Source organism: Callorhinus ursinus, unplaced genomic scaffold, assembly GCF_003265705.2.
Source record: "Callorhinus ursinus isolate GAN/ISIS: 27379988/994484 unplaced genomic scaffold, GSC_fseal_2.0 scaffold12, whole genome shotgun sequence".
Lineage (NCBI taxonomy): Eukaryota > Metazoa > Chordata > Mammalia > Carnivora > Otariidae > Callorhinus > Callorhinus ursinus.
Genome location: NW_027397074.1, coordinates 79,144,153 through 79,156,618, shown reverse-complemented (window position 1 = coordinate 79,156,618; position 12,466 = coordinate 79,144,153). Strand labels below are relative to the sequence as shown.

The 12,466-nt window shown below is 39.9% G+C and overlaps 1 protein-coding gene across 1 annotated transcript; it reads left to right on the top strand.

Moving 5' to 3' along the window:
• The first annotated feature begins 4,923 nt into the window (after positions 1 to 4,923).
• LOC112810987 (probable inactive serine protease 58) lies at positions 4,924 to 11,932 on the top strand. Its single transcript, XM_025854888.2, has 6 exons — positions 4,924 to 5,281; positions 5,539 to 5,625; positions 7,334 to 7,472; positions 7,699 to 7,955; positions 11,483 to 11,622; positions 11,717 to 11,932. Exons 2-6 carry the CDS (start codon positions 5,586 to 5,588, stop codon positions 11,864 to 11,866), a joined length of 726 nt encoding a protein of 241 aa, XP_025710673.1. The 5' UTR covers positions 4,924 to 5,281; positions 5,539 to 5,585; the 3' UTR covers positions 11,867 to 11,932.
• Positions 11,933 to 12,466: the final 534 nt, after the last annotated feature.

Genomic DNA, 12,466 nt, shown 5'->3' with positions numbered 1-12,466 from the left:
AAATAAATAAATAAATAAGTAAATAAGTAAATAAAACTAGTGGGTAGAAAGTAAATTGTAGAGGAGGAGACCAGATGTGATAAAAACATTATTATTTATAGGTGAGCAAGTGTTAGATTGTGAAGGGCCTGACCTATTCGGTGCAGGAATTTAGATTTTTAACCTGTTGGAATCAGAGGGGGTGTCATTAAAACCTCCATGGTAGAACCCCATCAAATTTCTGAATTGGAAGATACTAAAGAAGTAGAACCTGTAGAGTTTACATGTACTGACATGTACTTTCTACTACTCACAGTAGAAAGAGAAAGAGAAGTGTCTGGAATAATGCCCAAGTTTCTGACTTGGGCATCTGTGTAGATGGTGGTTCACAAACATAATATGCAGAGAACCAATGTTTTCATGTGTAAAGGGTCAGAGTACAGTCATGAGTAGGAGAGATGGGCATGTTATATTTGAGATCCTTGAAGGACACGGAGGTGGTCATGTCTAGCAGACAGCTGGAGACAAAGATCTGGATCTTAGATAATGTCTGGGCAATGACAACAGGGGAGTTGTATATTTATGGGTGGTAGTCACAGACTTCAGCAGAGCTCTGTGCTGGTGGGAAGAGCTCTGAGCGATGCTCAGCCCTCTAGCACTGGCATAGAGTGGAAATATATAGAGCATCCTAGATCCATTGACAAAGATCCCTAAAAATATGGAATTGAGAGGATTCCAAGTCATCCAAAAGTATGGGTCCAGAGTGAGAGGCCATGGAGTCACAAAAAAGGGAGAGGCAGCTTGATATGTGGTCATCTATTAAAAAGGGAAAGGGGATCAGAGAGAGTCAGTGAAATGAGGGAGAATAATGACACAGAAGGAAAAGACTCTACAAAGAGTGAAGAGATTTGGCCTTCCATCCCACGAGAGAGGTGGTGAATCCATGCATCTGTAGAGATTGTAGGGGAGGAAAGGTGGGTTGGTTCTAGGGCATTGATATATTCTGCTTTTCCTCCTCCACCAAAGCAAAAAAAAAAAAAAAAAAAAAAAACTGGGTTATGACTAAGCCAATAGTTTATCCTGACACACAAACAAAAATAATCAAATTCTCAACTTTGGATACTAAGGCCATTTAATTCAAGATTCTTGCTTTTCTTGTAATTCTTGGCCATCCAAAGCACAAGCCCCTCTGTTTGCCTATCTTCTCCAGCAGGCTTGCTCCTAGTTTCTCCCTGTTTCCTGCCTCTGATTCACTGTCCAATGCCCCTTGCCACCTATACTGAATCACATATTATCCCAGAGTTTTTAATAAAATGCTCATCTGATCATTTCTAAATTATTTCTTCAACACACGCTGGCAATCCTGCATTTCCCAAGTCACTCTCTGTACAATTTTCCATAATGGACACCTGAAGCATTCTCCTCTCTCCTCCGGCCTTCAGTGCTTCATCTGCAGTGAATGATGTCCAACTGGGAGGTTGAAACCATCAGCGATAACTTCAACTTCCCACCTCCCACTCTGCAAACATACTTAGTGCTTTTCTTCCTCATTCTTTTCAATCCTTCCTGGAAGTGAGACCCTATAGTCTCCAGCTTCTACCTCCACCTGTGATGTGGATCACTTCTCCTCTGACTTCCTCATGGACTGTTCTATTCAGTATCTCCACTTCTTTATATTTTTCCACTTCCCCTATCTATTGACTTCTTCCTATCACCATTTAACAAGATAAATCCTGTTCCATCTAAAATATGGAGCCCAAGGATGTGCTCCCTTGATCTGCTCTCTGGTTGCCTCCTGGGTCTTCTTTGTAGGCAGTGCCTATTTGACAATTCCTGAACAGTCCACTCTGTAGAATTCTTCTTGGTCTGTCTTCACTCTCTTTCATATATGCTCTTCTCTTTTGAGTCCTCTTTCATCTTTCCAGAGACATTATCCCCATCTCTTATTTTGGTTAACTTCTACTCATCCTTTAAGCCTCGAACATCACTTCCTCAAGGAGGTCTGATTCTGACCCTTACGTGAAGGTCCCTGCTATATGTGTTTCTACCTCCTTTTCCTTCCCCCATTGTGACATTCATGATGGCAAGTCTTCTTACACCCATCTCCCCTGTTAGTCTTTATCATCTCATCTCCCTTACCACTAAATCATCAATATCTAATAAAGTGCCAGCACACAGTATACATTTGTATTGGTTTTCTATTGCTGCATAAAAACATTGCCAAAAATTGAATAGCTTAAAATAACATGTATTAATTATCTCACAGTTTCTGTGAATCAGGGGTCCAAGCATGGCTTAGCTACGTCCTCTGTTCAGGGTCTAGCAAGGCTTTGAGGTAAGAATTTGCTTCTAAGCTTATTCAGGTTGCTGGCAGAATTCTTTTCCCTCTGGTTGTATGATGCCAGATGCTCGCTTTTTGCAGGCTGTCCCCTGAAAGCTGCCCTCAGGTCCTTGAGGCTATCCTTAGTGCAGAGAGGTCATCCATGCATAGTTCTTTGCCACTTAGGCCTCCTCAGCGTGGCTGCTTACATCCTCACGCCAGTGAGAAGAATCACTCTTGTGCATGCTAGCAAGGTGGATGTGTGTGTATACACAATATTAATATTATGTATCAATGTAATTATCAGAATGAAATCCCATAATTTTGCCATATTCCATTAGTTCAAAGGAAGTCATAGGTCCCACACCCAAGAAAAGGAAATTGGGGATTATGCAGGGCATGAACATTGGGCTTAGGGTCTGTCCAAAATATTCAATAGAATTTCATAAAATAATAAATGTATTGGATCCTTATCTCCCACACAATAAAGACTTATGCAAGTCTTATATATGCAAGGCTTATATAATAAAGCTTTTCATTATATAATTCCTGTTTCTCTCTCCACCTGGTTCTTAACACTTCCGCTGTAATACATGGTTGCTATTCCACAAACACACCATGTTGTTTCATATATTCATGCATTTATGGAAGCCTTGCCCTCTTTTCGAATTATTTTTTTTCTCTTCTTTTTATGCCACACAAGCTCCTTCCCCTTCTCTAAGACCCAGGTAAAGTATAACTTTTTAGATACTCCTTCCTTACACACAATATAGACTGAAGAAGTATCTTTAACCTTGTGCTCAAGGCACATAGCTCAATTTTTAAAATTTTTTTTCCCACATTAGGAAACAAAACAGATGAGCATAGGGAAAAAAGGAGAGAGAGAGAGAGGGAGAGTCAAACCAAGGAGGGCACTTGGTGTGATGAGCATCAGGTGATGTGCGGAAGTGTTGAGTCACTATATTTTACACCTGAAACTGATAGTACACTGTATGTTAACTAAAAACTTAAAATTTCCTCCCACATATTATTATGAAAAATTTTAAACATACAATGAGGCTGAAAGAATTTTACAGTGTATACCTATATCCCCATTATCTGGTTTCTACCACTAAGTAGTCTGTTTTTTAAATTAATATCTTGCATTGATGTGAAATATTTGTTATAGCTGATGAACCAGTATGACACATTATTAGTAAATAAAGTCCGTTGCTTATGTTAGGGTTTGCTCTTTATATTATATAGTATTATGGGTTTAGACAAAGACATTATGTCATGTATCCACAATTAGAGTATCATACAGAATCATTTCATTTCCCTAAAAATGCCCTGTACTCTACCTGTTCACCACTCTCCCCTTCTCCCCAAATTCTGAAAACCACTCATCTTTTTACAGTCTCTATAGGTTGCTGTTTTCAAAATGTCATAAATTGGAACCATTCAATATATAATATTTTTAGACTGCCTTCTATCACTTAGTAATATGCATTTAAGGATTCTCTATGTCTTTCATCTTTTTTTTTCTTTCATCTCTTGATAGCTCATTTTTAAAAAATCACTGAATAATACATATTCCAGTGTGGATGCACCACCACACTTTGTTTACCCATTTACCCATCTTGGTTGCTTCCAAGGTTTGCCAGTTATGACTAAAGCTGTTGTAGTTATTCATGTGTAAGATTTTGTGGACATAAGTTTTCAACTCATTCAGTTAATACCCAGGGGAGCGATTGCTGGCTCATATAGTAAGATTATGCTTGGCTTTTAAGGAACCACCAAACTGTCTCCCAAAGTGGCTGTACATTTTGTATTCCTACCAGCAAATGAACATTCTTGTTTTACATCCTCACCAACATTTGGTGTTCTGGGCCTTAAATCTTAGCCATTCTACTAGGTGTGTAGTGGTATCTCATTGTTGCCTTAATTTGTAATTCCCTAATGTATGTTGAGAGTCTTTTCATATGCTATTTGCCATCTATACTTCCTCTTTGTTGTTATGGAATGAACTGTGTCCTTCCAAAATTCCTACTCTGAAGCCGTAGACCCCAAAGTGACTGTATTTGGAGATAGGTCCTATAAGGAAATAATTTGGGGAAATGAGGTCGTAAGGGTGGGGTGCTGTTAAGATAGGATTAGTGCCCTTATGAAAAGAGACACCAGAGAGCTGTACACATAAATACAGAGGAAATGCCACATAAGGACACAGTGGCCTACAAAGCCAGGAAGAGAGCTCTCACCAGAAACTGAATTTGCTGGCACCTTGATCATGGACTTCTAGCCTCCAGAACTGTAGGAAAATAAATGTCAGGTGTTTAAGCCCCCCAGTCTATGCTATTTTGTTATGGCAGCCTGAACAGACTAATGTATTTGGGAAGGTATCTGTTCAGATATTTGGTGCACTTTTAATTGAGTTGTTCTTGTTCTTATTGTTGAGTTGAAAGATCTCCTTATATATTCTGGATCTAAATCATTTAATGGACAATGTGTTTTGCTAATATTTCCACCTAGACAATGATATAGGTAGAGTTTTAGCTCTGAATACTTGGTTTTGCAATTGCCTTTTTATGAACCTATCATTCCCACTAGTCTATAATCTCTCTGAGGGTGGAGCAGTGTCTTCAATTTAGGCACCTCTAAAGTGAGTACAGAGCCTTGCACGAGTCAGACACATAATATAAATTACTGGCTGGCCGGTTGAATAAATGAGTGGATGAATAGTGACATGAAAGAAAAAGCTGATATATCTTAAGGAGGGGTTCAGTGTCAGGCAGAGGGGTGAGGCCAGCACCAGAGGGCTGGGTTATGGCTGCTGGAGACAAATGTCTGTGTCACACAACCAGGGGTTAGCATCACACAGATGGGAGGGGTCACTGTCCTGAAGGTAGTAGTTTAGAGAAGGGCCTGATTTCAGAGTTTGACAAAGGGTGGACCAGAGAGGAGCGGGCTGGGAAACACTCTGAGCTCCAACATCTCTCAGATTAGGTATTTTTATCCTGGAAAGGGAAAGCAAAATGCTGAATTCCGGATCCATTCTCTACTATGTCAGGGACCAAATCACCTGACCTCCATTCTTGTCCTTCTGATACCTGACATCATCCCTTATTTTGACCAATGCACACCTCTTTGGGAACTGAATGCTGCCACTGAAAGAATTCACATATTTTTGTTTTCAACCCTAGAACCCCTTCTTGCTATATCTTACTTAGTCTTTTTCCATCTCTCCTCTCCATCCTTTCCAGAGACCCTGAGCTGAACTTCATCCTTTGAAAAGGCTTTTGACATCAATATGAAGTTTATCCTCTTCTGGGCTCTCTTGAAACTGCCTGGTGAGTATCTTCACATTTTTCTCTTTACTTGCCAAAGAGAAATCCTGGGGGAATCATGAAAGATAGACAGATACAGACAGGAGGCACATTCCAGACTACAAGTGTAGAACTGACTCTCCCTCACCACTGCCACTGTCCCCACCAGCTTTCCACCTGTGACACTGCCTGCCTACCTCACCTCAGCTTGATTGTTTGTATGCTCTTTGGGGAGGCATGGACACTGAAACCCTAACACTAACCTGTTCCCAAGGAAGACTTTGACCCAACTCTGGGCCAGTCTAGAACAGGACTGTTGCAGTCAGGAGGGAATGAGAAGTGGAGGCAGGGGTTGAGAGCAGAGGTTCAACTAATGGACACAGCAGAGCATTCAAGGGTTTTAGGTCTTGTCCTGACAGGTTCATTACTCAAGCAAAAACCTTGGAGGCATTCATAAAATCTCTTTCTCTCACACCCCACATTCAATCTGTTTGGAAATTTTGTTGGTTCTGTCTTCTAAATATATCCCAAATCCAATCACATCTCACCACCTCCACTGCTCACAATGGCCAAGACACCATCTTCTGCCTGGATTATCACATGAATCCCCTAAGAGGCCTCTCTGCTTTCTAGTCCTACACTCAATACTTCTCTGTAAGGAAATGACCATCACTGCCTTACACCTAAAACCCTGATGTGGCTCCACATTCCTTCAGAAGAAAGTCCCACATCTTTACGATGCTCTACAAAACCCTGTATCACTGCTTTTACCTCGATCCTTTCTTGCTCTTCTCCCCCTCACCTGCCATGCCAGATGCACTGGTCTTTATGATACTCCTTAAACAAGTCTTAGGACTCTTGCCCCAATGGTTTCCTCCACCTGGATCCCTGTTCCCCAGATATCTGATGATCTAACTCACCCATCTTCATTTCATTGGTCATCTCTCATGCTGTCCACAGGCCTACCTATCCTGACTTCTGTGTGATATTGCAGAATGCCCCACCACACACACACACACACACACACACACACACACACACACACACACACATCCCTGGTACTGCCTCTTCCTCTTTCCCTATTCTACTATTTGTCCCACAGCACCAATCACCATCTAATACACTAGACTATTTACTTATGTTTTGTGTCTACTCTTATGGAATGTCTTCTCTCATCAGAATGTATGAGAGCAGGGGTATTTCTCTGCTTCATTCCCTATATAGCCCAAGCCCCTATAACAGAGCCTGGCACATATGAGGTGCTCATACTTACTTGTTGAGTGAATACATTATCCCCCCCCCCCCTCAGATTGTGTTAGCAGTCAGTCTGTTCTTTAAATGGCACTTATATTGTTTTGCCTTGCATTGTTGTAGGGAGAAAGGGGTGAGACTGGTAAAAGCATTCATAAAAGGTAAAAACAGTAAGTTCTCCATGAGTAGATTTAACATATGTTCACTGAACTGTAGAAGGTATTTAAGAAAACTTGTATTTTAATCTGAAAAATATTTATTGACAAAACGGAAAACACCTTTATCTTTTGAAATTGATATGTTCCTATCATTTTCTTCATGTTTTTAGAAGAAATTAAGCCAGTTTGCAAATTTAGTTTACAGAAAAATGTATTAGAGAGAAGGGCAGGGGGAACTTAAGCCTATTAAGTAATTTTCCTTTGTTTTTCCTAGTGATCCCTGCAAAAATCTCAGAATTTCCCGTCTATGTTTCTCTTTCCAGTTGCTCTGGCTTTTGATCCAGATTACCTAAATGGCATCACTCCCCCATACCTGGTCTACTTGAAATCTGATTACTTGCCCTGTGTTGGAGTTCTGATACACCCCCTTTGGGTGATCACAGCTGCACACTGCAACTTACCGTGAGTAATAAGCCCCCACTGCCACTTTGTGCTTTGGGTTCTCAGGTTGGGCATAGACTCAGATCCCTGCCTGGTGCCATTGCCCAGTGAAGTGGGGTTAGGGAGGCCTTCTGGGGATGTGTTCAGTGGTAGAGAAAAAGGTCTTTGGGAAGGGGCTAATAAAGGCCCATAATGATGGATAAATAATCTCTGCCAAGTCTTCTCTCAAACAACTACATTGTTCCAGAAAGCTTCAGGTGATGTTGGGGATTACAAATCCATCAAATGACAATGAAAAGAATATTCAAGTAGTTGGCCATGTGAAGATGATCCATCATCCGTACTTTTCAATCACTTCTATTGAGCATGACCTCATGTTAATCAAGCTGAGAGAAAGTGTTGAACTCAATGACTATGTGCAACTGGTCAACCTGCCTGAAGAACCTGTCCATGAAGAAACCATGTGCATGGTCTCCACGTGGGCCTACAACCTATGTGATGACTGTGAGTGACCTCAAGATAATCCTCTTCTTGCAGAATAGGACATACTCTGTCCCTTCTCTTCTCTTGGCTTCTGCAATTCTTCCCAATGAGGCTTCTTTTTTTTTTTTTAAAGATTTTATTTATTTATTTGACAGAGAGAGACACAGCGAGAGAGGGCACACAAGCAGGGGGAGTGGGAGAGGGAGAAGCAGGCTTCCTGCAGAGCAGGGAGCCCGATGCGGGGCTCGATCCCAGGACCCTGGGACCATGACCTGAGCCAAAGGCAGATGCTTAATGACTGAGCCACCCAGGTGCCCCCCAGTGAGGCTTCTTTCTAACTTCTTAATTCATCCTTGTCATCTCTTTTCCCTTTCCCTGTACCTCACTGAAGGAGTCCTTCAAGATTTTTCCCCACTGTATCCTCCCATCATCTTTGCTTCCAGACATGATAGAAAAGGTATTAGTGGGAAGAAGACATTTGTATTCTAGTCCTAATTTGCTGTGTGACAGTTGGCCACTTTGCCTTTGGAGCATCAATTTTCTGAACTCCAAAATGTGGCACAAACTATATCAGATGTTTTCAAACTGTTCTAGGCAATAAAGAAACATAAAGCCTTGAAATATTGTAAAATAATATTAATGTATTAAACATAAGATAAATGCATAATACTGTGCTAAATCAGGCAGGACTTCTGTATGCAAGACTGTGATACAAAAAAAAGTAATGAAAAGTTTAAGAAAAATATTTCTGAGCAGCCCCTGTGTGGGTCAGTCAGTTGAGCGTCTGCCTTCAGCTCAGGTCGTGATCCCAGGGTCCTGGAATCGAGTCCTCAGTTGGGCTCTCTGCTCAGTGGGGAGTCTGCTTCTCCCTCTGTCCCTCCACCAACTTGTGCTTGCTCTCTGTCTCTATCTCAAGTAAATAAATAAAATCTTAAAAAAAAAAAAACTAATGATGTACTCTATGGTGGCTAACTTATCATAATAAAAAAAAGAGAAAAAATTTCTGAAACATTTTTGATTGGTAACATTCTGAATATTCACACTTTTCTTTATAAAATTTAAAAAATGACTACCATTTAAAACGGCAGAATCTCCATATAATCTGAATCTCCTGAATTGCATGTTCGACCTCAGCTTTCTTCTACATCACATGCTTCAGATTCCATGAAAAACCTTTGAGCAAATTAAGACAACTTTCTCTCTTCTAAGTTTTGAGCCTGTCTGCCCACCATCCCATTCCAATATTTTCCAAATACAAAACCACTATCTGCAGCTATTAATCAAGAGAGTAATGAGTATGGGGAAAATGAATAAGGAAAATGAAACAATGGTCTGTACATACTATATAGTTCTATGACAGACCTTTAGGAAGAATTATTAGTACAATTTAACTCATGAGTAAGTTTGTTTTTGTATTTAATATACATCATATGCTGTATACCATAGTATGAAAAGGAGATTCATGTTGACCAAGCCTGTCAGATTACACCCATCCATCTACCCTGACTCTCCATTTATAGAAGTCAGGAGGTGGCTATACATTTATCTTAACAGTGCTGCCATTGGCCCGAACTTTTTTTTTTTTTTAAAGATTTTATTTATTTATTTGAGAGAGAGAGAATGAGAGATAGAGAGCACGAGAGGGAAGAGGGTCAGAGGGAGGAGCAGACTCCCTGCCGAGCAGGGAGCCCGATGTGGGACTCGATCCCGGGACTCCGGGATCATGACCTGAGCCGAAGGCAGTCGCTTAACCAACTGAGCCACCCAGGCGCCCGGCCCGAACTTTTTAAACTGCTCTTTTCAGACCTTGAGAGGTACGTTTCCTTGAATATATCAAAAAAGTAGAAATTCTTTTTTTCCCAGCTTTATTGAGGTATAATTAAAAAATAAAGATTATATAGGCTTAAGGTATATAGTGTCATGTTTTGATATATATATAATATATACAATGTGAAATGATGCCCCCTAATGAGCTAATTATCCATCACCTCACATATTTACCTTATATATGTGTGTGTGTGGTGAGAGTATTTAAGATCTACTCTCTTAGAAAGTTTTAAATACATTGTGTTTAAATTTTTTAAATAATATTGTTTTAATGTTAATAATAAATGTTTTAAATAATATTGTACATATTATTAACTATAACCACCATGCTGTACATTCGATCTCCAGTACTTAGACATCTAATAACTAAAAGTTTGTACCCTTTGATCAACAACCCTCCGCCCATATCTTCCACCCACCAGCCTCTGACAACCACCATTGTATTCTCCGTTTCTGTGAGTTTGGCTTTTTTAGATTCCACATAGGTGTGAGATTATATGGTAATTGTCTTTCTTTGTCTGGCTTATTTCACTTAGCATTATGTCCTCTACACAAGTAGAAACTTTTTGTCCTGTGAGAGTCAATTGGAGTTTTGAAAATAAATGTCTCCCTGATGAGCAGTATACTTGATTCATCTGGGTTATGACACTTGTATCAAAAAGAGATACAACTTAACCCCGCCCCACCTCCAAAATTCAGTTTATTTTGATCTGGCTTATGAAGTAATTTTTTTTTTTTTAACAGATAACTGGGTTTTTCTGATCTGACAAATGAAAACTAGGCTCTCTAGATTCCTTCAAATTCTAAAAGTAGAAGAGTTGTCATTTAAGGGTACAAACTTACAACTAGTAGATAAACAAGTCCTGGAGACCTAATGTATAACATACTTAATACAGACAACAATATCATATTATAATCAAACTTGCTAAGAGACTAGATCTTAATTATTACCACCACAAAAAAGAAATGATAATTATGTGACATGTTAGAGGTGCTAACTATAGCTACAATAAGCAATCACATTACAATCCATAAATATATCAAATAAACACATTGAACACCTTAAATTTATATATTGTTACATGTCAAATATATTTCAATAAAAAATTTAAAAGGAGACAGTGATGAATTTAAACTATGGGACAAATAATAAACATGAAAACTCAAAAAATAAAATAAAATAATAAAGAATTCCATGTTAAATGCTATTCTTTAAATTTTTTTTTAAGTAGATTATTTATTTGAGAGAGAGAGAAAGAGTATGTACTTGCGAGGGTTTGGGGGAGGGGCAGAGGGAGAGAGAATCTAAAACAGACTCCACACAGAGCACAGAGCCTGACATGGGGCTCTATCTCACAACCCTGAGATCACTACCTGAGCCAAAACCAAGAGTTGGATGCTTAACTAACTACACCATCCAAGCACAGTTAGTTAAGCATTTAGAGTTCTAGAAAATCTTTATTTCATTGCAGAGATGTCTCATATTTACATACAACTTCCAGGAATTTAACGTCTCTTATAAAGAGATAAACACTTGTATCATGAGAAATGGTTAATCTGATCATTTCCTGCTGTCTGAGAAGCTACAGCTGTGATTTCTCTCAGTGTTTGATCTCTTTTCCTTTCTTCCAGAAGAAGAAATGTGCTGAAAAAGAGGACAAGGAAAAAAGGTTTGTTATCTACTAACTCTTAAGGAAGTTGTATACCTTTCTTTCCTCTAGCCAAGGGGCCTGACTCACTGCAGAATGTGAACATCTCCATAATCTACAGGAGTGAGTGCCTCGAGGCCTATAAAACTTACCGGATCCAAGAAAGTATGCTGTGCCTGGGCATTGTTCCAGGAAGGAGGCTGCCCTGCAAGGTAATGTACTCTTGATGCCTTAGTTTTCCCATTTTATTTCTTGCGTCTTTTGCCAGAAAGATAAGATAACCCTACATCCCTTTTGTTCTGGCAGGAAGTCACAGCCGCCCCAGCAGTCTGCAATGGGGTACTTCAAGGAATTTTGACTTTTTTAGATGGATGTGTTTTGAGAGCTGACGTTGGCATCTATACCAGAATCTTTAAATACATGTCCTGGATTAGAAATACAATGGACAACTACTGAGCTGCTATAACAAGAAGTCTAGATCATGTGACACAGCCTGTCCCTATGTCCAGCCTCACAACGGAGCCTAAATAGATGTCCTTGGTTGCGCCAGGCATGCCTGTCTCTCTTCTGCCCAACAGAGTGGGTGATTTGTACATCCCTGTATTGTGACCATACATTACAAACCTTCTTCTTCCTCTTTTGACAAAGATGACAAGCACCATATCTCTTAGGCAGTTGAAGTTTATGAAGTGGGGACTGTGTTCTAACAAAGGGATCATTGACCTATTGAAAAAAGGCCACTCAAGCCATTTAGGGTGACAAAACCCCTATTACTTGCATTGAGTTAACATGTGCTTTTGGCAAGTCACACTTGCCAGAAGGAAAAAGGAAGCCCGACAAAGAGTGAGCTAACTAGAGGTATAGGTGAGGGAAAAGTTTTCTGGGAAGGAACCTGTAAGAGGTGTTGCACTTAGTTTCTCCTTGCCCATAGGACTCTCAACACTGGCCATAGATCCTGATCATTCATTTTGCAAGGTTCTGGGTAGAGACTTGAGCCATGATAGGTTAATACAAAAGTGAACTGGGGCATGAGACATAGCAGGTGAAACAGGGAGT